General features: G+C 33.6%; 1 protein-coding gene across 8 annotated transcripts in view; it reads left to right on the top strand.

Moving 5' to 3' along the window:
* Positions 1-13810, top strand: part of LOC141379815 (uncharacterized) — a 461403-nt gene extending 447593 nt beyond the window's left edge. For 4 of the 8 annotated variants that reach the window (XR_015520026.1, XR_015520023.1, XM_087300928.1 and 1 more), the window contains 3 exons: positions 4775-4902; positions 9482-9595; positions 11904-13810. Coding sequence is in view for 5 of the 8 variants with exons in the window: in XM_087300928.1 (XP_087157054.1) it covers positions 4775-4863 (89 nt within the window). In the remaining 3 variants the exon portion in view is untranslated. Of the gene's footprint in view, positions 1-4774; positions 5714-9481; positions 9596-11903 lie in introns of those variants that run through there. The other 4 variants (XM_087300927.1, XM_087300931.1, XM_087300930.1 and 1 more) reach the window with 2 other exon arrangements.
* Positions 13811-25043: the final 11233 nt, after the last annotated feature.

Below are 25043 nucleotides of genomic sequence, written 5' to 3'. Positions count from 1 at the left end.
GTCTTATTTGTTTTATTTTGGCTAGAATAAAAGCAGTTTTTTAATTTCTTAAAAGCTATATTAAGGTCAAAATTATTAGCCCCTTTAAGCTATATTTTTTTCGATAGTCTACAGAACAAACCATCATTATACAATTATTTGCCTAATTACCCTAACTTGCCTAGTTAACCTAGTTAAGACTTTAAATGTCCCTGTAAGCTATATAAAAGTGTCTTGGAAAATATCTTGTCAAATCTTATGTACTGTCATCATGGCAAAGATTAAATAAATCAGTTATTAGAAATGAGTTATTAAAAATATTATGCTTAGAAATGTAAAAAAAAAATCTCTCAGTTAAACAAAAATTGTGTACAAAATAAGCAGGGGGCTAATAATTCTGACTTCAACTGTAGATGGTTACCAACCAAGGTGTCACTTGTGCCACCAAATGTGCTGCCACCATGGCAGCTGCAAAGTACACGTGCAAGTGTTGGCCACTGGGTTTTTACAAACATATTTTCACAAAAACACAACATCTTTGTTTTTGAAATATACTAAAGATTTGACATTTTATACTGCAATTAATTTTCACAGAAGCTAATAATTTTTAATGAACATTTCTTCTATAACAAAAAAATAAATTATTAAACAAAAAAATTATTACGTGTACTACTAGTCATTTAATCTCATAATTAATAATAAAATGTGAATGAAAAAAATCGTTATGTCGTGATATCAGTTAAAATAACCAAAATAAATACACTCACATATTATATTATTTTCAATTCATGTCCATGGCATTTTTATGTTCTTGATGTTTATTTATGTATTTATTTATTTATTCATTTTTTTTTTGTGAAATTAACCCTCACTTCAAGGTTTCTAATGATTTATAAAATAATTATTATGTTATTTTTCATTATTTGATTTCCATTACGAAACAAAATGTCATGATTTGAGTCAGTTCACATCTTGTTATTTTTGTTTGTTTTTTTGCACCCCTTGGCATCAGTTTCATAAACAGCTGTTACATCAAAATTAATTAAAAAAATGAATGAATGAATGAATGAATGAATAAATAAATAAATGAATAAATAAATTCATACATACATACATACATACATACATACATACATACATACATACATACATACATACATACATACATAAATAAAAAAAATAAAAATAAAATAAAAAAATAAATGTTAAACACTATTTATGCGGCAGTAGTAATCAATTTAGAACCAACTGTACGTATTTGTATGAGTAGATTACATTCAACGTCATTGAAAACAAACATTTTCGCGTGGGTTTCCTATAGATGCTCTGGTTTCCCCCATAGTCCAAAAACATGTGCTATTGGTGAATTGAATAAGCCAAATTGGCTGTAGTGTATGAGTGTGAATGAATGTGTATTGGTGTTTCCCGGTACTGGGTTGTGGCTGGAAGGGCATCCGCTGTCTAATACATAAGTTGGATAAGTTGGCGGTTCATTCTGCTGTGATGACCCCTGATGAATAAAGGGACTAAGCTGAAGGAAAATGAATGAATCATTACTTAATTCATATGGATTTATTTGTTTATTGTTTTTTTTAAACATCAGAGTTTTTTCTTTAATCTAATTTTATAATGATTTAAAAGGTTATTAAATTTATAATAATTTAAGGTGTTACATTTTTAGATGAATTAGACAATACACCACATTACAGAAACAAAATGGGTGTAGGTTGACCAAAATGGCTCTATTTTTTTTATAAAACTATTCCTTTTCTTTTTTTCAAGAATGTTTTCTTTTGTTGTTGTTGTTTTGGTTTTTGATTTTTGGTCAGTAAATCTATGTAGACATAAATGTTGGTGTGGCACTGATGGATTCTGGGATATGTTGATTAGTGTGTCTGTTGATCTAGTAGGAAGCAGGTTAAAATGTGCCCTCAAGGGTCGTAGATATCATTAGCAAGCAGGCCGAAGTGGAGAGGCGGGACGTCCTCCTTCATGAGACAGTCAATCTGGGCGGTTTGACTTTGTGTTTATTGGAGACGTCTGCTAAGGGACAATACTTGATGAATACTTGTCACACATGATATACAGGAAAGCAAATGAGCATGTGTGATGTGTGTGGGTGTTTGTGAGTGTGTATTTGTATTTGTCTGATATTATCACAAAGGTTTGTCCTTGTCCTTATTTCTTTCCACACAATATTACTGTGGATTTTGAAGGACATTCCTCAAAGTCAAACATTCATGACTTTACCTAAGCTTAGTTTCTTTTTGGCAATCCTTGCAAGGTCAGGAAAAATGTATTTGACATAAAATTGTGAATATATGTTAAAAACAAACTAATAATTATTTCAAATGCAGCATTCAATGAAATTAAAACTCTTTTGATTGTTAATTTTTTTTTTTTAGATAAGGCAAGGCATGTTTATTTATATAGCAATTTTCATACATGGTATTTGGTAAGTGCTTTACATAAAGAGGAATAAAAGAGATATAGTTAAAAAAACTAATAAAATTATTAAAAAACAGATTAAAGTGTGTTAAACAGCTTTTAAAAGAACGAAAAAGAAAAGAAAGATATAACAGTGCAATCTGTCTGACAGTAAAGACACAGCTAAACAGATGTGTTTTAAATCTTCATTTGAATGTGCCTAATGTTAGAGCACATCTGATCATTTCTGGAAGTTGATTCCAGCAGTAGGGAGTGTAGCAGCTGAAGGCGGATTCATCCTGCTTTGACTGAATCCTTAGAATTTTTATTTTATTTTATTTTATTTTATTTTATTTTATTTTATTTTATTTTATTTTATTTTATTTTATTTTATTTAATACAAAATGAAACCTATGTACTTATAAGCATGGTATTAAATAAATAAACAATAACATGAAAGCTAAAACACAATATAAACATATTACATATTTCAAATAAATATTCTCTATTTCGGATTAAATCTACATAAAAAAACATATTTTAAAACCGAATTACAAAAGGCACACAAAAATATTAAAACTAAAAAATTAAATGAACCTACATTTAAAACAAAATAAAAACAAATGTAAACATTTAATAAAAAAATGTATTATTATTATTATTATTATTATTATTATTATTATTATTATTATTATCATTAGTAGTAGTAGTAGTAGTAGTAGTAGTAGTAGTATTAGTAGTAGTATACTACTACTACTACTACTACTACTACTAATAATAATAATAATAATAACCTTAATAGTATTATTAATAATATCAATTTTATTAATACTAACTACTATGCATTAACATCACATTGAAACACAATATAAATATATTATAGATGTCTCAAAAATAAAGAATCGTTTGGCTTAAAATTATAAAAACATCTTTTTAAAACTTTTTTAAAAAGGCACACAGAAAAGTACTAAGGCTGCTAATATTAATAATAATTACACTAGTTATTCACTGATAATTTTTCATCCATCATTAGCCACTTATCTGGGTTCAGGGCTCAGCAAGAAGCTCTAGAATTTTTCATTTTAATCTATTACAATTAGTGTTACGAAAAGTTGCTTACAATTTACAAAAACAAAACAAAATTACCAAAAAGGTGATACTGAAAATACAGTATTACCTTAAAAATATTATAACAACCCGACTGCATGACTGAAATTGAATTCTTTAAAGCAAAGGTGAGATCTGTAATATTTTTCATCTGAGCATTTAGTTGCCAGTGATTTGCCCTAAACTGAAGAAAATACAGAAATATACTGCATTCTTTTATTGCTTTAATACACTGTAAAATATGTTCACAGTATGCATACTGGTAAATTACATTACACTACCTGACAAAAGTCTTGTCGTTGATCCCAGTTGTAAGAGCAACAAATACTGCATTCCAATCATTACAAATACTGCACAGCACCTATTGGAACCCACATAGACCCAAGATTCTCACAGAGATCAGTCAAGTTTGGTGAAGGAAAAATCATGATTTGGGGTTACACTAAGTGAATGACAACATCAGCAACCTGATGTATGAAGATATTTGTGCTGCCCATTACATTACAAACCACAGGAGAGGGCAAATTCTTGAGCAGGATAGCGCTCCTTCTTACATTTCAGCCTTCGCATCAAAGTTCCTGAAAGCAAAGAAGATCAAGGTGCTCCAGGATTGGCCAGCCCAGTCACCAGAATGAACATTATGGAGCATGTCTGGGGTAAGATGGAGGAGGCACTGAAGATGAATCTAAAGAATCATGATGAACTCTATGAGTCCTGCAAGAACGCCTTCTTTGCCGTTCCAGATGACTTTATTAATAAGTGATTTGAGTCATTGCAGAGATGTATGGATGCAGTCTTCCAAGCTCATGGGAGTCATACACAATATTCATTCTTTTTCCACTCCACTATGACTTTATATTCTATACTATACATTATTTATTTTAAGTGACAAGAATTTTGTCTAAGCAAAGTCACACCTTACTGTTCTATTGAAATAATTAAAAATCACATTTTATTTTGGAAATAAATGTAATTTAGAGGCCTTTGCTTTTCATATAAGCCACTTCTGATACCAAATCAGATCAACTAGAAGTCAAGGGATTATTTGTTGTTCCTAAAACATATACAAGATAGGTAACAAGATTTTTGTTAGGTAGTGTAGACTGTGTACCTAATGACAGTTTTAATACTTCAATTACAGTAGACAAGTACTTTACCATTTTTCTTCTTTAAATTTTTCAATAAACATCATTAAAGCTGTAGATCTATCGCATTGTGTAATCTCACCTAACAATGAGCTGTTGTGTTTTGTCTATTACAGATCTTTGCATGCAGACAAGGTTAGCGAACAGGACAGGCCAGGACGGGACAGTACCAGATCCGGATATTCCTCCTTGGATTATGAGATGAAACACCTTGATATGGAGAGCAATATTAGCGCACCATCTGGTGGGTGGCGTCCTTCGCTGTTGACTAATATTTCTCCATAGAAAAATATAGAGCAGAGGCGTAGCGATGTGAAGGACGTGCAGAAGGAGGAGAGGAGGAACGAATGGAGCGAATGAGGGGGGCAAAGGAGGTAAAATCTGTGCCTTCGGTCTGAAAGCTTGGCAACACGTGCAGCAAATAAATTCATCACCCAGTGAGGATGTCTTGTTCTGACACTAATTTTAGGTCCAGAGCAGTGGGTAATGAACATATTCCATGACAAATGGTGAACGCTCGCATTTGTCGGGCCTATTTGCATTCTCCGGTTTGCCTCCGCAACACCTGGTGTCTGGGGTTTGAAAAGGAAGGAAAGCGTTTCTTATGACGGAGGGATTGTTCGCTTTCGTCTTGTTTTGATTGAGTGCTTTGTTTTAATTTGAGAACTTCGAGACAAGGGCAAATGGTAAGAGGATGTGTATAAAATTTCCAGAAAACCCAAGAGCTCAATACCGTTCTGCTGTTCGCCCTTGAGACGAAGCACTGCTGGCACAAACAACAAACCATGTGGGTTTTTTAATTTTGTTTTGTTTTGGGCATTTGGCATTTCTATAATGTTTTATTTTTCAGTCTAAAGTCGAGAAAACTTGCAAAATGCAGTTTTTGTTGCCCTTTTTGTTAGTTTTTATGTCTGTAAATTTTTATTACTGTACGTAGTTTACTTCAGTAGTTGGTCATAAATCTCCACTTCAGCAACACTTATAGACAGGGAGCGAATTATGCATTGATGATTGGAGGGGTCAACTTTTTCAGTAATGTTATGGCTCGCTTCCACTGACTGGTACAGTACGGTGCGCTTCGGATCGGGTCACCTTTATCAGGCTTTGCTTTTCCACTACCAAGGGTACCCTTTTTGTGGATGTGGTGTATGACAGAAAGTTTCAGTCGATGTCATTTTTGCTCGAGGAATGGTCTACAGTAAAGCTGTACGGTTTGTTCACATATCATATGAGAAGCACTTCTCAGAAAACAGGTGCTTTATACACATAAGTAATTCTGTATAAATGTTTATGACTAACTTTTCTATAAACATGAGTTGATTATAACTGCAGATCAATGACGGCGCAAAATAGCCTACTGTAAAGTCTGTAATTATATAAAATAAATATATAAATCCAACATATATGAACACATACAGACCCTTACAGGAGTCAATTCCCCCCAAACCCCCCTGTAATTCGCGCCCTGCTTATAGACACCAAACTTTTTACTCATTTATGTATCCTAAATGTTTTAACAGAGGATCTATCCATATCTGTCTGTCTGTATTATTATTAATATTATTATTATTATTATTATTATTAGTAGTAGTAGTAGTAGTAGTAGTAGTAGTAGTAGTAGTAGTAGGAGTAGTAGAACACTGAAAAAAAATCCTGGTTGACTTATTTTTAAGCTTAATCAAATTAACCTTACGAGTCCATTGAACTTATATTACATTAAACTGACTTAAAACAGCTGGCGTTACTTCTGAAATTAAGTTAGAACATGATTACACAATGAAACAACTTAGTTTAATAAGTTACAGTGATCTAAAAACATATGCTTTCAAGACTAATTGTTCATAATTTTGACAGTTTATTAAAAAAAATAATAATAATAATTACTATTATTATTATCATGATTATTATTATTATTGTTATTATTATTATTATTATTATTATTATTATTATTATTAATAGTAGTAGTAGTAAACTGTAAAAAATCATAAGGTTAAACTGGTTGCCTTAAGTTTTTAAGCTTTACCAAATTAAGCTTTCAAGTTTATTGAACTTTTATTATGTTAAACTTACTTAAAACAGCTGGCATAACTTATAAAATTAGGTTAGAACATGATTAACTTTGTTTAACAAGTTGCAATGAATTAAAAACATATTCTGTCATGAATAATTGTTCATATAATTTTGACTGTAAATTATCATCATTATTATTATTATTATTAGTAGTAGTAGTAGTAGTAGTAGTAGTAGTAGTACTATTATTATTATTATTTTTTTATCTATCTATTTATTTATTTATTTATTTATTTATTTATTGTTTTAATACTATTACTGCTAACACCGACAACGAAAAAAACAACAACAAAAACAACAACAATTATTATTATTATTATTATTATTATTATTATTATTATTATTATTATTATTATTATTATTATTATTGATATTATTGTTTTACAGATCTAAAACAAAACAGAAAATGCTCTAGATGCAATATTGTTTTGTTAGAATTATAATCATTTATTTGTTTGCTTTTTATTTTTAAATACAAAAAAGAATAAAAATGTAAATTAACAAAAATTAATCCAAATAAATAGATAAACAAATAAATACACGGTCATGTGGAGAACTTGCAAACTCTGCACAGAAATGCCAACTTACCCAGCCAAGGCTCCAACCAGCGACCTTCTTGCTGTGAGGCGACAGTGCTACCCACTGCACCACCGTGCCACCCCTAAAATATCAAACACCTCAACCTATTTCTAGCACCACTTTTATTAAGGTGACTATTATTTTCCTGCCAATCAACACTGTCCTCCTTCAGCATGAAAGTTGCAGCGCTCTTCTTCCCAATAAAAAGCGCGCGTTCCATCAGGCAGGTGTTTCTGGCGTCACGTGCCGGCATTTTATCACGGGTGCCATCTTGACAGTCTCCCTCGGCAACACTCTGATAATGGTTATTAACACAAAAACACACAAAAAATCCATATTCCACAACTTGCTGTTTGTCAGTTTGACAGCTCTCCGCATTAACGATGGCGTCAGCCCGCAGGATGTAAAGCAATTACTCGGAGACTCTCAATTAATGAGCTTCCCAAAACTGTTGTCATTGTTATTATAGAGCCTTATCAGACATTTCCAGGGCTCTTTATTTCCCTCTCTGAAAAAGAAACTATGTGTATTTCCAGTGGAGCATTAGCATTTTCAGTGTTTCTCAAGACAAATTATTTTGCCAATGTGTTTCTGGAGTTTCAGGTGAGCGCTGAGGTCAGTTTTCGGTCAAAAACAGATGGTACTATCTTTATTATTTTTTTAAGCCTGAGTAAAGTGAATTTTTGGAGTGATGTGGGATAAGATTAAGCAGACAAGTTGATGCAATAATGTTAAAAGACAAATATTTTTATCTGGAGCAGCCCAAGTCTTTCATGTCTTTTTACCTGTTAGATCTCGATGAAAAGCTTGATGAAACACATATTTCAAAATACGTAAGTTTAAAACCTGCTTTTAAATCACTGTAAAGTGTTCTTTCGCAGAGTTTCAGAGAGTTTGAATCATCTGATCTATTGAAGACCAAACAACTTTTTATGATAAAACAATACATGACATTTATATGGGCAGCACGGTTGCCTCACAGCAAGAAAGTTGCTGGTTTGAGTCCCGGCTGGGCCAAAAGGCGTTTCTATGTGGAGTTTGCATGTTCTCCCCGTGTTCGTGTGGGTTTCCTCTGGGTTTAATCATGCATTTAATTATGATTTATTAGTTTCATTAATGTACTACCAACTATAAATATGAAACAAACATAAATATAATAAACTTATCAGATTAAGATGTTGCCACTTTGGCTAAATCCATTGTTGACTTAACACTGACTTATTATTATTTGTGTTTTTGAATATCCAGTAATTATCAGTTTCTGTATTTTGTGATAAACAGTTGTTTATCATTTATTCACTGTTATTAAATGCATTATAGGACCTCAAATGCATTATAGGAACTCAAGCTCATTCAAAAAACTTAGCTCCGCGGACATTTCTGGAGACCCCGTTTTATGTGGCTGCAGTTATGTATGGCAGCATTTCATTTTTTAAAACGAATGCAGCGGGGCGGTGTGACACTGCTCCTCTTCGCGCTCGCCGGCTGACGGCTCACCTCCATGTGGAGGGCTTTCCCGCAGCAACAAGTTTGTCTAGTTAGCTCGTTGTGTTATATCGGCGGAGTGGAGGCCTGGAGGGGAGCCGGCCGCGGAGACGACCCGGTTCGAGTGCGGGGAAGAGCAGTTCTAGAAATCAGGTAGGACAAAAAACAGAATCAAAAAGTTAAAGCAAACGATTTCATAACGGGGCGAGAATGCGGTGAAATCCGAAAATGTGGTCAAAATCAGATGAGGGCTTTTCTTTTTTCTGGATCGCTTTTGTATATCGTTGCTTGGGTTTAGGGAAGGAGGAGGAGGAGGAGGGTGGCTGGGTTGTCCGATTGGCCGGCCGCCCAGTCAATCGTTTAGTCATTCAGTCAGTCGAACAGGCAGTAGTTCGACAGCGACCTCCGACCTCCTTTTTACGCGAGAACAGCATGGTACCAGTTTTTGTACCATATTTTACAACACCGATACACACACTGAATTATTTCAAACTAGCCTATTAAAATGTCAACAAAATTCCCTTTTTTGTTTCACTTTTTAATATCAAAAGTTGTTGGAGGACAGATCAAGATCCCATTATGCAATTCAAGAGCCCAAATAAACAAAGTATATTTAGTGGTACAGTAAGTATATGAACAGTTTGTTTAAAGGATGGCAGATTTACAATCATAATGAAACTGATTTGCAGGATGGAGATAAGATCACCAGATGGAGATGGCTTGACCGGAGTGAAGTATACTGGGAAACAGAAACACAGATGCAGGAGAGATGCAGATACTGGAGATCACAAGAAATGAGAAAGGTTAGTAACTTTCAATAGAGTACTGACAGTACAGAGAGGGCAGTCCTTTGTTGCTGTAGGGAGGCCAGAAACAGTGCAGAATGGTGAGTGTATTTATGGGAGCTGGAGTGATAAGCGGAGATGACCGGGGTGTGATTGTGGTGACTGAGAATGGGGGGGGGGAGAACCTGGCCTGACTGTGACAACTACTAATTTACAGATATTTTTACAGTGTATTTTGATTATTAAAAAAAAAAAATCTAATTTACAGCTTTATTTTAATTATTAACAACTACTTACAATCACAGCAATGATGTTAAAGTTTAGTGACTTTTCTTTTTATTTAAACTTTCTTTCTTTCTTTCTTTCTTTCTTTCTTTCTTTCTTTCTTTCTTTGTTGTTTGTTTATTTGTTCATTTCATTATTATATTATAAAGCAAGAACATAATGATACCATATTTACCAAATGTGTCACACTTTACAACAAGGTTTCATTAGGTAATGTGTGTACTGAGATGAACTAATAATGAACAATACTTGTACATTATTTATTAATCATATTAAACATTTACTAATGCAGTATTAACATCCAGCTTCATGTTTGATAACATTAGTTAATGCATTTTGAGTTAAACTAACAACAATTGACTTTATTTTCATTTATTAACATTAGCAAATATGAGGGTAATTCTTCAAATACGGGCACGTTTATGTCCTTTGATCATATATCCAAAAATATATATAATTTTGATCAAATTCCTCTTTCTTGGTCAAACTTACAGTAAAACCTACTTTAACATTTTTCTACTAGCTTTCTATTATATTTTTTCACAATATTCAAACTCCTTCTAGGTGTCAAAATCACTGTTTTCACCTTGTTGCACACCCAGAGTTTTATACTTTAACCATGAAAATAACATTTATTCATTTATTAATTATAATTTACATTTATCAATATTATTTATCCAGTATCTATTAATGTATCCCAATTAAGCACTAGTAAAATAATTAAAATATTTTAGTTATTAATGTGAGACTATTATCAATATTATTTTTTATACAAAATATAGCTGTCACACTGTGTCATTTCCACCACAACACTATAATGTCACTTTAAAAAGTTTGTATAAACGATTATTTAGGTGATTTCTATAAAAATGAATAGTGCCATCTGAGAACATGTTCAGAACATGAACTTACATTTTTATCAACGACACAGAAAGAAAAATCAAGGTAAATATTGCTTGATAAGGAAATACATTTATCCCACATCATTTCCAAACATGTTGTACCTTCAAAGATGTTTTTAAAAACTAAACAATGTTAAGGTAATTAAGAGTGTTTTGTATACATGAAAGGCTAGTATCAAGTCAAAGCTAATCGGTGAAGCTATTTTTCATTTTTTCACAATAAACAGTTGAAATGTCATTTCCACCACTGTCATTTCCATAAAAAATATGAAAAAGTTCTCATCACACATTAAAAGTGCATTTAAAACGTATAAATTCATGCTCTTTTTAATATACAAATTCATTTTATTTATTTTCTAATGAACTCTTAACCAAATTAATATATAATATTTTAGATTGTGACAGGTGTACAATTCAGCATACAACTAATTTATTTCTTTGACAAATGTACAATTAATATATATATATACTGGAATGATTGGTTAAACTAGATACAAAAATGACCTTAGACAATGTTTGTCTGCCATAATTTATTTCATTTTGAAATATAAGCTCAAATATATTGAGATGTGGTGGAATTGACATTTGTTCAGTTCACGGTGGAAAAAAAAAAGTTTCTCTTTTTATCTAAGTTTGTCCTCTCACAGATCTTAAAACTAGACAAATTGTTTGAACTTATGAGGCTATGTTACATTAATTTTGAACAAGTTTTTTTACTCAACTTAAGGCTAAAAGTGCCCAGAGTTGAAGAATGGCCCATAAATAAACATTGTAATAAATGTATAATTCATTGTTTGCTCATATAAGTATATTAACTAAAACCTTATTTTAAAGTGTTACCATAAAATGTGTAACCCCACACATTTTTAGTTATCATCATCAATCAGGGGATTATTCTTCTAAACACACTCATAAAATGCAATGCTGTTCAAATGCAGCAGCAGTGTAGATGAAACGGGGATTCTCTGATTCGCGAGGAGTGTAAAGCTGTGTTATTTGTTCTTTGAGTCGTGGCTGCAGATGTCAGAGTGTTTGTGGGTTGTTCTGGCAGCCTCCAGTTACAGCTCTTACTTTGACAGTTTTTGCCCTCGGCCATCGGCCCGCATAATCTATCTCCTCTTTTTTTCCTTCTTCTTCAGATCAACCCTCTTTTATCTTGTTCCTCGGCATCGCATTGTGATTTTCGTTATTTCATCAACGGATTGCTTATCTCTTTTCTTAAGATGTCTTTTATTGTTTTTCCCTGGAGAAGTGGTGGTGTGGAGAGTGGTGATGTAGCTGAGATCCAGTCTTGACTTGACAGAAAAAGTATGCTCTTCACATTAATGATTGATTCATAAAACGGTCCTCTGATGATAAGCTCCTGGAGTCACATCATCATCTGCCCGCTTATAACATATAGCATTTCAAAGCATGTTATAGTTTTGTACTTAAAAAGCGTGTGTGTAGAGGAGTCATTTCAAAGAACCCAAGCTTACATTGCTGATTCCATAATGTTGTTTAAGACGGTGTGTGAATTATGTATTGACTGGATCAGGAGGATTCCATATTGTTCATGTTAGTTTGTATTATACATACAGTATGGATGCTTTGGTGAACCAATTGTTTTTCATTTTAACGCAACTACATCTGATTTATTAATCAAACGTATGGATTTTGATGGATATTGAGTGTTTGCTGTTCTACAATAACCTCGGATTGGATTTTTCAGCTAATGTGTGATTCTCAAAGACGATCTACTGTACTTTTTATATAAAACAGACATTGACAAGTTTGCATTCCTGCACCAATAAATAGATGACCACGAAAGATTGCACTTATTTCACTGTTAAACTCCCATGTGCGAGCATAGGTGGTTATTAATTACAAATAAGCCATGTGTCTAATTTTGCTTCCCTTTTAAGTTATTTGTGAATACAGACACCTATTTTTACTATAAATGTTTTATTTCGCTTTACTTTTTGGCTGTTTGTAGATACAGATGCTTGTTTTTGCAATAAATGTCTTATTTTATTTTACTTTTAATATATTTGTAGATACAGACCACCCCCTTTTTTTCTTTTTCTTTTTTTTTTTTTTTACAAGAAATGTGTTTTATTTCGCTTTAATTTTAGGCTATCCATAGATACAGAGATGTTTTTACAAGAAAAGTGTTATATTTTGCTTTACTTTTCATTTATTTGTAGATACAGATGCCTGTTTTTACAATAAATGTGTCTTATTTTGCTTTACTTTTAGGCTATTCTTAGATGTAGATGACAATTTTTTTTACAAGGAATGTGTTTTATTTTGCTTTACTTCTAGGCTATTTTTAGATACAGACGCCTATTTTTACAATAAAATTTCTTATTTTGCTGTACTTTTAATATATCTGTAGTTACAGACACCTATTTTTACAAGAAACGTGTTTTATTTTGCTTTACTTTTAGGCTATCCATAGATACAGAGATGTTTTTACAAGAAAAGTGTTATATTTTGCTTTACTTTTCATTTATTTGTATATACAGACGCCTGTTTTAACAATAAATACGTCTTATTTTGCTTTACTTTTAGGCTATTTTTCGATGTAGATGCCCATTTTTACAAGAAAAGTTCCTTATTTTGCTTTACTTTTTATTTATTTGTAGATATAAATGCCTATTTTTCAAGAAATGTCTTTTATTTTGCTTTACTTTTAATTTATGTATTGATACAGATGCCTATTTTAACATTAAAAGTGTCTTGTTTTGCTTTACTTTTAATTTATGTGTAGATACAGACACCTATTTAAACAATACATGTGTCTTATTTTGCTTTACTTTTAGGCTATTTGTAGATATAGATGCCTATTTTTACAATAAATGTGTCTTATTTTGCTTTTCTTTTAGAATTTTTGTAGTTATAGACGCCATTTTTTTATAAGAAAAATTATTTTGCTTTTCTTTTAGGCTATTTGTTTAGATGCCTATTTTAAGAGGAAAAGTGTCTTGTGAACACTGCGTCTATTCTGTGATCTACTGTAGATATGCGGGTTCCAAACCACTGATTAAATATTTTCCTTCATGCCTGCTGTGTCATGGGACTCGATCATGCATTAACAATGTTATGAACCATTATAAGGGTAGTCAAATGTATATTTATATTATCTATCATTTTAATTATTAATATTAATATTTAAGATACAGAAAATGTCTCACTAATTAAAGAGGTGAGGCCCCAATCTTGTTTGACAAAGAGGGATCAAGGGAGGTCAAATTAATTTTAGAACCAAACCCCACTGTAATTCGTACCCTGATTTCAAAGCTGGTAAGGAGGTTCAATATATATATATTTTTTCTTTGTTTGGCTTTTTATTGTCACTATATTAGCCTTAAAGGGATGGTTTACTCAAAACTGAAAATTCTGTAATCATTTTCTCACCCTTTACTTATCACAAACCTGACTTTCTTCTGTTAAACACAATAGAAGATATTTAGAAAAATGTGCAACCATTGACTTCCTTAGCATTTATTTTTCCTATGCAAGTCTATTGTTACCGGGTTTATAAAATACTGTCTTTTGGGTTCAACAGAAAACTCAACAGATATTTAACCAATTGAGGTTGATTAAATAGTGAGTAAATGTTTATTTTTGGGTGAACTATATCTTTAGGGTTATCTCAAGCTGTGTCCTAAAACAATGACAGAAATAACTTTAAGTACAGTAGATATAAGCATTCAAAACCCACAGTATCTGACTTGTTCTAACTTTTAATATGGATCAATGATTATAATGACATCACTCTGCACTTCAGCCTGTCATCAGATTTTTTCCCCCAATCTAATGCTCTCTAGAATTTGAAGTTTGCCCTTTACGCTACAAAACGCACTAAAACTGCGGCTGACAAAGTGTATGTCACTTGTCCACACAGTTGCCATGTTTATGCTGAATATATACAGTACATTGCACTATTTAATGGATAAATGATTCAGACAGTGCAACTGTGCTTTCCATTGGGGTAAATGAAGTCTGGTTTTACATTAGTGTTACATAAACCAACACTGCGGTCCAGAGAAACAAAACACAAAGTGGATCGTATGTCCAAGTCGGCACTGACCGCAAAAGATTTCAGATTTGTTTTAATTCTACTCTGAATGCTATACTTTAAAGTGATATTAAGGAGATTAAAGGGACAGACTAACAATAAATTGCAGCTAAATTTACTATAAAGGGATAGTTCACCAAAATAAATGAAAATTTATCCTCAAGTGGTTTCAAACCATTATGAGTTTCTTTCTTCTGTTGAACACTGCTACATGTCTGGGGGTGTTATGCTGTTTGGTGCCTCCTCCCCTTTCCATTTTTATTTGCATTTTTATTGTCTAAAACAGTGGTTCTCAAACATTTTTCATCAAGTACCACCTCGGAAAAAAATTGTCTTTGCAAGTACCACCATAATGAGCAGTTTTGAAATACAGTAGCGTATTAGGTCTAGTAAAGCAGCTTAAGCTCTGTACAGTTTAAAAAAGAAATAACTCCTGGTTTGTTAGCACCTGGAAATGTTGCCTAGACCTCATAAATATAGGCTTTATGTCATCATATTCGTATATAAATCATTTTTAATAATTTCTTTAAATATATGTAGCATGTACATATTACATATTTGATTCATCCGCGTACCACTAGAAGGAAGCCTGCGTACCACTAGTGGTACACGTACCACAGTTTGAGAACCACTGGTCTAAAATATAGGTGTTCCGTTTAGGAAATGGTGTGACACCGAAGATTAGTTAGTGGGTGTTTACTTTTTTAAATTTATTTATTTTTTTATTTGGCACTGCTTATTTTCCTTCCCTCTATCAGGTTTGTTTTAATTGATTTGCTCACTTATTTAGCATTTATTGTACTCATTTACATATACTTTGGGTGATTAAATATTCTTTTTTTATTCATTCATTCATTTATTAATTTTCTGCTGCTTTTCCGGGGCTAGGTAGCGGGGGGAGTAGTCTTAAGAGAGAACCTTAGACTTCCCTCTCCCCAGACAGATCCTCCGGCTCCTCCGGGAGGATCCCGAGGCATTCCCAAGCAGCCAAAAGACATAGTCCCTCCAGTATGTTCTGGGTTATCCCAGAGGCCTCCTCCCGGTGGGACATGCCTGGAACACGTCCCTAGGTAGGCATCCTGGAGGCATGCGAAAGAGATGCCCGAGCCACCTCAGCTGACTTCTCTCGATGTGGAGGAGCAGCGGCTCTACTCCGTGCTCCTCCCCAGTGTCAGAGCTCCTCACCCTATCCATAAGAGTGCACCCTGCCACCCTTCAATGGAAAATTATTTCAACCACTTGTATCCAAGACCATGTCTTTTCGGTCATGACCCAAAGCTCATAACCATAGGTGAGAGTAGGTTTTTTTCTTTATTTTAAATAAAGCGAAGCACTTTTTGCCACATCCATTGTCTTAGTCGACCCATAGCCACTAACGTTGCAGAGGAATTTTTAAAAATATTGGGTTGTCATAATTATGTTTAACCCTTTTCATCCTCCGAGCCACACGGGGCATAACAAACACTAAAGAATATTGTTTGTAGAAAGCTGAACACCTGTAACCATTGATTTCCATAGCAGCGAAAACAAAGGCTGTGTCTGAAATTACATATTTCCCGCTATATTAGTGTGTTAAAAACTGGATGCGAGCCGATGTATATCCGAATTCATAGTATTTGAAAAACAGTATGCGAGAAGTTTGATTAAATCCTACTACTTCTGGTGAGATTTCCAAGTACGCATTTGATGGGCGCTATGCTATCCCTTGAAGCAAAGCGAGAGAATATGTAATGGGAGTAAAGTGAGACAAATGACAGGGGTAGGTCACATGGTAATGACAAATGGCATATGTAGCATGTTTTTATTTTATTTAGGCATGAAACACTTAAAAATAAATATTTAAAACAGCGTGATTATCTTCCTATCAAAACAGTCATGTAGCGGTGCGTGACTGTCTGACGCGCTCCATAGTGATACATAGATGCTTTCTAAACGGATTCTGTTCACGCGATTTGATGCCGAGCGAAAGTCTAGGTTTTGGGTGCGTTTTTGAACAGACATATACACATAAGTAATAATAATAACATCTAGAGATGTCAATCTTGGTGGGGATTTTTCCAAACACAACAAATTTTGTCCTAAATGAGCATAAAAAGCTTGGAAAGCAGTCGAAAACTTGTAATATAGATGTGTATTTTTAAAGTGAAACCTCTGTTATTTAAGGAAATCAAAAGAAAAATCTATATTAATGTGATATTGATTTGTTGCTCTTTATTCAGAATGTGTAAATAATACAGTGAAGAAAAGATTGAGATTTGATAACTTGATTCTCTTTCTTTATAATAGCTATTCATTTTAGCAAGTTAAACTGTTTGCTAATTTATTTGCTGCTAATGTATACTAATTATTATTATTATTTTTTTCTAAATTACTTGTTTAACTGTTTATTTACAATGAAACAGCTCCAGATGAACATATTTAGTTATTTTTATTTTTTTTGGTGGGCATACACTCTCAATGGGCATTTCACATCCCAGTGTTGACAGGTATGCAAATAGTACACAGTTTCAAACGAAGCCAAATACTATAAGGAAGTCAAAACCATAGTTTTTGTATCATAAAAAAACATTTTGAATAAAATTTGATGATAGTCATTCAAAGCTTAATTCTTCAATCTCAATCGAAGCTTTAAATTTAAATGTGACATTTTATATGAATGATGCAACCCACGCTCATTACGGATTCGCACCCCTGTATACATATCTGGATATCGCAAAATACATCCCAGGAGCTACTTCTTTTAAAGGTTCACCCTTTATCAGATCTTCAATTTCTCCCGCGAGTGCCATTTGCGCCTGCTGTTCTTGTGTAAATCCACTAGAGGCCACTGTCAACTGACTGACTGACCGGCCAACCTATACTCCCATCCACCGCCTTCGCTAAACCCAACCGATAGTGTTTTTAAAAGCACAGATTGACCTGCCCATGCCTTCCCTAAACCCAACCGATTGTGTTTTCAAAAGCACAGATTGACCTGCCCATCGCCTTCCCTAAACCCAACCAACAGTGTTTTCAAAAGCACCAATTAACCCAACTGCACCAATTTGTGTTTAGAAGATGTAAAACTGATATAAACGTGTAAAGCTTGTAGTTTGTTACCTCTGCAAGCATAAAATGTCCTTTACATTCATGATATGTATCATGTCATGATTATAAACGTTCCTTGACAGTCTTATGAACACCCCTTCAAGTAAATTGTTACTCAAGAATTCACATTCTGTCAATGTTTTTCGCATCACAGAAATCACAAGCTCCTACTAATATTAATCTCTGCAGCAGCCGCGTGGCTTTCTGCCCATCCGGTGACCCGTTTCAGCCCAGGTAATTCATATTCAAATCAGGTCAGGGAACTCAGATGCAATATCACGCACATTAGCAGGTCGTGTGTGTCCGTCAGTCAGTAAGTGTATGCACTTTGACTGAATACCTTATTAGTAGAGTTGTCCTGTGGTTCATGCACTGAAAAATCAGACCGGTTAAATGGACCGAAGGCTCCTGGGGCCCTATACAATCAAGCAGGCTAAATGAGGCACCCTGTGAGGGGAAAAAAAACCTTAACTCAAAAGTGCTGACACAGCCAAAAACACAAAGCTCTATTTTCCCTCCAAATTAGCAGAATTATGGTGCCCGTTGATGCTAATCTAATTGCAGCTAAATTTGACGGAACTTAATGTGTCCTGGTGGAAAATTAAATTTTATGAATTACAGATATAAGCTGTAGAATTGAAGACCAATTAAAAGAGCTGATTGATGTATTGATGGAGTTAAGTGTTATTTGTTGTAAAAGAAAAAAAAAACACTTTAAAGGAATATTTCACACAAAACTGAACATTCTGTCATCATTTACTCACCTCCATGTTATTTCAAACTTGTATGACCTTCTTTCCCAGGTAAAAGAGAATGTTCCCTCAACTTTAACATTTACATAACCTTTACAAAATGGTTGAGGTAAAATAACATTCATAGAATGTGCTTCTTAAATTATTAATATTTAATATGCAGTCTCGTGATGCTGAGGGAATGTTCTCTTTAACATTCTGAATTTCTCAATGCCCTTATTATGTCATTTGTTAGATGTTGATTTTCCTAAAAAATCTCCCATACAAATATACATTTATAAAATTGTATACTATATTATAAGCCTATTAAGCGATATTAAAATAAAAATCATTTCAAAAACATTCTAATCATCATAAACATTTTAGAAATATTTTGAAAACAATTTTAGAACACACATTTGTCATTTGTGTTCTAAAAGACAATACCAACAATAGACAATTTCAACTGATTTTAACTATTTTTGACTTTACAAAAAAAGACAATGGGGTCCAAAACAACACCATTTGACCCTCATTGACATTTTAAGAATTAATTTATTTTCTCAAAGATAAAATAAAGCCATGAGGTGACAATAGAGGCTTGTATGTCCGAGAAGTCCAGACTTAGAACATCGTCTTCGCTATCTATATGAATATTAAAATCACCAACAATTAAATCTTTATCTGTGGCCAGAACTTTTTCAGATAATAAATCAGCGAATTATTTTGTATAGTCTGTATGGTGCCCTGGAGGCGTTTATACAATTGCCATTATAAATTTAGATTGAAATTTATTGTTTATATTACATGCTGAAATATAAAACAATATTATTTTACTATTAAGTCAGATCGCTGAAGTGACACAAATATATTACTATATATTATGCCAACGCCTCCACCTTTTCCTTTAAGATGAGACTCGTGTTTATTATGATATCCTTCAGTTAAAGACTTATTTAGGATCACGTAATCATCTGCTTTAAGTTAGGTTTCTGTTAGACAAAGTGTATAGCTTTAGATCGGTTATCAAATCATTAACAGAAAGAGTTATAGAGGAGAGTGATCTTATATTTAATAATCTAAGTTCTATCTTTTGATTACCTTTATTTTTTTTATTTGATGATATCAATTAGATTGTTTTCTTTGAAAGGGTTTGGGAGGTTTTTTTTTAATTTTATCTCCATGTTATAATATATAGATGGCTCTATGTGCAGCAGATTATTTGAGTGTGGTAAACTGTGGAGGATAGCAGACTGTTGGATTAGCCAGTCTGTCTGCTCCCTGACCTCAAAGTTTGTTTCTTTTGGCTGTTGTGAAACTGATTTTCAAAACTTGAATGTGCACCAAACTGAAGCATGCTTGAAAGCAGTAAAGAGAACCTCAGTTAGCAAGTGATATGAAGGCAACCCTGCCTGTTTTCACAGAACTGCTATTAATAATGTTTCATTTGTTAGATTGGCACACCATCATCATTTCCCAGATGATTTACATGAATAAAAAACATTTTTGACGCCTTCTCCCTCTGAGTAGGCAGAGGTAAACAGCTGCTGCTAGTACTCGTGTTGGCACACCGATGACGCAAATGTACCACATTTTGGAGCCAAATCATATAATGTGAAAAAAGACCTGTGGGGGAGGAAGGTGGAATCGAAATTGGGTTTTGGCCAACCAGTCAAACCAAATGTGAAAACATGGCTCCATTACAGAGCATCTTGGCATGGCTTGCTGTGTAGTAACTAAAAGTAGCATACTAAAAGTAGTGATGCTCTGAACTTTATGATATTTTTGAGTGGTGTGACAGAAGTTCATCTGTTTTTAAAACACAGCAGCATGGTAGATGTATTGTCGAACATGTTTCTCTCTCAAATAGAGTTTGAAAATGTGATTCATTATTGGTTTAGTTTTAAAATCCTCTCTTACTCATATCTAAAGTTAGAATGTCTGATTTGTTCAAGTGAATCATTTGGTCCTAAACAAAAGTTGATCTCATTCAAGTATTTTTGGGAAGCATGCAGTATGTTCTGGAATGTCTGAATCAATTTAGCGTTTTGTTGTGCGTGTCCATTCTTTCTCAGATATTTGATGTTTAAATATGAATAATTTTAGTGAATCACTTTATCATTTATTCTTCTCTCTCAGTGTTTATGACAGTCTAGTGAATCATCCTGAATGGTTCTCTCATTTATTTAGTATTGAAATATATAGTTTGAAGAATTCAACTGACTGATTCAGTCCAGTTTAGTGTTAAAATGGCCCTCTCTTACTCATATCTAAAGTTGAAATATCTGATTTGTTCAGGTTAATTATTTAGTCCTAAATAATAGTTGATCTCATTTAAATATTTAAGTGACAGATGACTGATCCAGTCTAGTTTAGTCTTATATATCTGATTTGTTCAAGTGAATCATTTGGTCCTAACAATAGTTGATCTCGTTCAGATATTTTAGTGAAGCATGCAGTATGTTCTGAAATGTCTGAATCAATTTAGTGAATCATTTTGTTGTGCATGTACATTCCTTCTCAGATATTTGATGTTTGAAAATATGAATCATTTTAGTGAATCAGTTCTTTATTTATTATATCTCAATGTTTATAACAGTCTAGTGAATCATCCTTAATGGTTCTCGCACATATGTAGTATTGAAATATAAAGTTTGAAGTATTAAAATCACTGATTCAGTCTAGTTTAGTCTTAAAATGGCCCTCTCTTGCTCTTATCTAAAGTTAAACTATCTGATTTGTTCAAGTGAATCCTTTGATCCTAAACAATATTTGATCTCATTCAAACATTTTAGTTAATCATTTTGTTTTGCATGTCTATTCCTTCTCAGATATTTGATGTTTAAATATATGAATCATTTTTTGTGAATCAGTTCATCACTCATTCTTCTCTCTGTGTGTTTATAACAGTCTGCTAAATCATCCTTAATGGTTCTCTTATATGTAGTATTAAAATGCATAGTTTGAAGAATTCAACTGACTGATTCAGTCCAGTTTAGTGTTAAAATGGTCCTCTCTTACTCATATCTAAAGTTAGAATAACCAGTTTGTTCAATCATTTGGTCCTAAACAATAGATGTCATTCAAATCTTTTGGTGAAGCATGCAGTATGTTCTGGAATGTCTGAATCAATTTAATGAATCATTTTGTTGTGCGTGTCCATTTCTTCTCGAATACTTGTTTAAATATATGAATCATTTTGATGAATCAGTTCATTTATTATTCTCTCTTTGTAACAGTGTGATGAATCATCCTGAATGGTTCTCATTTTTGTAGTATTGAAGTATATTGTTTGTAATATTTAAATGACTGATTCAGTCTAGTTTAGTCTTAAAATGGTACTCTAATACTAATATCTAAAGTTAAAATATCTGATTTGTTCAAGTGAATCATTTGGTCCTAAACATAAGTTGATCACATTCAAGTAATTTAGTGAAGCATGCAGTATGTTCTGGAATGTCTGAATCAATTTAGTGAATTGTTTTGTTGTGCATGTCCATTCCTTCTCAGATATTTGTTGTTTAAATATATGAATCAGTTTGGTGAATCAGTTCATCCTGAATGGTTCTCTCACATATTTAGTATTGAAATATAAAGTTTGAAGTATTCAAATGTCTGATTCAGTCTAGTGAATCAGATGATTCTAATTTCTAAACTGTCAGCACTCTCATATGTAAAACTGAAATAAATAATTCATTCTACAGAATCGATTCATTTCTCTTATATGTGGCTTTTTTTTAATTCATTAAAATTAATGTATGTATTCTAAATGGTTCTTTGTCCCATAGTGTAAAAAGTGAGTCAGTTCACACTGAATTGTTTTCTCGAATATGTATTGTTGAAATATGCACTATATATTATTCAAGTGTCTAATTCACAATTGAATCAGTTGATTCTAATTCCAAAACTGTTTTATCTCTCATAATGAGCAGCACTGAATTAAATAATTAATCATACTGAATTTGATTATCTCTCTTATGTGGCTTTGAAAATAATTATAGTGAATTGAGTCTTTTTACAGTCTTTTGGCTCATATGTAGTGTTAAAATATCTGAATCTTTCAAATGAATCCATTCATTCTAAATAATTCTCGCATGTGAAGTGACCAATCAAAGACAAGTCAGTTTGCGAATACATTTGTGTGTTTGTGTCTGATGATCATGTCTTAGTAGTTGGGATTAAAACCGCAGCACTTGGGTATTAGCTTGATAACGTCGCTGGCAAACTTTTTCCAGGTGTACTGTAATCTTCAGACAGGCCGGTTTTCCTTCTCGGTGGGATTAAAGATATCTTCAGGGGCCTGGCAACACTTTGTGACCTTTCAAGTAAACAATTGGAGTGATAGCATTTTCAGTTGTTTCAGCCTTAATCTTAACTGTGTTTCTGGACTCGTGACATTCTCTATATGAGATAAAGTGCTCTCTTAGCTTTTCATTTCAGCCCACTCACCAGCAGTGGGAAGTTCCCATGAGCCCGCTTGTTTGGGCAGAGCCAGAAGCAATGCGATTTCTCTCTCTCTCTTTCTCGCTCTCTCTTTTCCTCTCACTTTTCGACCAAAAATTCTGTTGCGCGCTGATAACCCAGGATCTACTTCTCTACATGTGTAATCTTCTGTAAATAATACGTGATGCACATTGTGTTCCAGGTACTTCATTTCTAGGAGGATTTCGTCCCTTCTGTTCTGTCACGTTGCCAAGGATGCCGCCTATGCTATCTGCCTATAAGCCTCTGCATATTAGACCGCTAAACACATTACAATTTAACTTATTTGGCACGGACATACAGTAAGTAATCCTGCGTCATACATCTAATCAAATTCTTCTCTCCGGCTAAATCCTTTTTAAACACGAGCAGCACATCTGATGCATAAAGACGTGACGGTACGTCAAGAGAGCCGTGTAAGACAAGTTATTATGACGGTGACAAGAACGGCGGATTTGACGGTTATTCAGTCAAACAGCGTAAGGATGGAGACTAGCGCTCGTCTCGGGAGAGGTCAAAGTCTCATTGGCGCAATTTAACTCCGCCGCTCATGTGAAATTGATTTTTGATTGATCTGCTCCAATCCGTGTGTCAGATTTGATTTGCATTTCCAAAACCTGGATTTTATTATTTTTTTGAAGCTATTTTCAGGCACCTTCGAGAACGTGAAGCTAATTGACGCTTGCTTCGCACAACCCTACTGATTTTCATCATTAATTTGGCAAGGAACATTGATTACATGTCACAACATGCTGACAACTAGCGCCGAAATCAATGGAAATCAAACAAGTTTTTACCCAGTAGGCTTAAAGAGCGTGAGCGTCCCGTCTAATTCCCTCCCAAAGCTCATTCGATTGCACAGAGCTGCTAGGATTTGATTTAAGGCTAAGGATGACCGTGCCTCGCATCCAGCGGGACAATAAAATAAAATCAGAGATTAGTTTTTCTCTGCTGCTGAAAAATCAGCCTTGACATCCTCATTTCCTGTTGAGTTGACATCAAGACCCTCATTATATATTGATAAAATTAATCTACCTTAAAAGAAATCGGCACTTGGCTGTGAAACGTTCAAAATAATGAGTTTCTGAAATCAGAGCCTCTCTGAGGCTTATGGGTAATGATATATGGAAGAATGTCTGCTTCTATCCATGAGTGATACAAAAGCTCAGTCATATTTACTGGATGTGTATGGCAGGGTATTTGACGTGCACCTGGGTTTATTCAGGGGGGAAAAAAATCAAACAAAGCTGCATTGATGTTTTTGAAACGCTTTTCTGGATTATTCTTTTCACCAGCTTTAAACACGCGCCTTGAATCCTCAATTTCCAGGCACTTTTTTTACTACTGACAAAAGATGTCAGATATCAATCCCAAGGCCAAAAGTTTAAAGTGGTTGACTTGTTCTTACATTTGTACAGAGGAGCTTGTGCCTTTTGTGTTAGACTTCTTCATCACCGTTTAAATTTTGATTAATGAACTGCACTTGTCAATATCAAGTGGTGAACTGTGACCTTCTCTTTCTATTACATCAAAAGCTATTTATTGCCTGGTGTTAAATTGCGCTTTTGTTGGTCCATTCACAAGTGGACATTGTTAAATACTGGTGGGGTCTGAAACAACTTCAGCTTTTGATCACTTAGGACGAATCCCAATTCTGTTTTGTACCCTTATCCCTTCCCCTTGGCCCTTGAAACAGAGTGTGAAGGGGAAGGGCTTCAAAATTTACCCCTAGGAAATGGGACAGCACTACAACACCTGCACACGTCATCATATGTCATCTTATGAGGTTGATGTCCTGACTGCTGTACTTATTCCAGTTGCTTTATTTTTTGTTATTTATCTTCAGGATATCACTGAAGGCAACGATATCATGTTATCATAAACATGCAGTAATAAGTTCATAACTGCACTGTGCA

The sequence above is a fragment of the Danio rerio genome, chromosome 21 (assembly GCF_052040795.2).
Source record: "Danio rerio strain M-AB ecotype USA chromosome 21, GRCz13ab, whole genome shotgun sequence".
In the NCBI taxonomy this organism is placed as follows: domain Eukaryota; kingdom Metazoa; phylum Chordata; class Actinopteri; order Cypriniformes; family Danionidae; genus Danio; species Danio rerio.
Note: the sequence above shows the minus strand (reverse complement) of the source record. Positions and strands in the feature narration are given on the sequence as shown.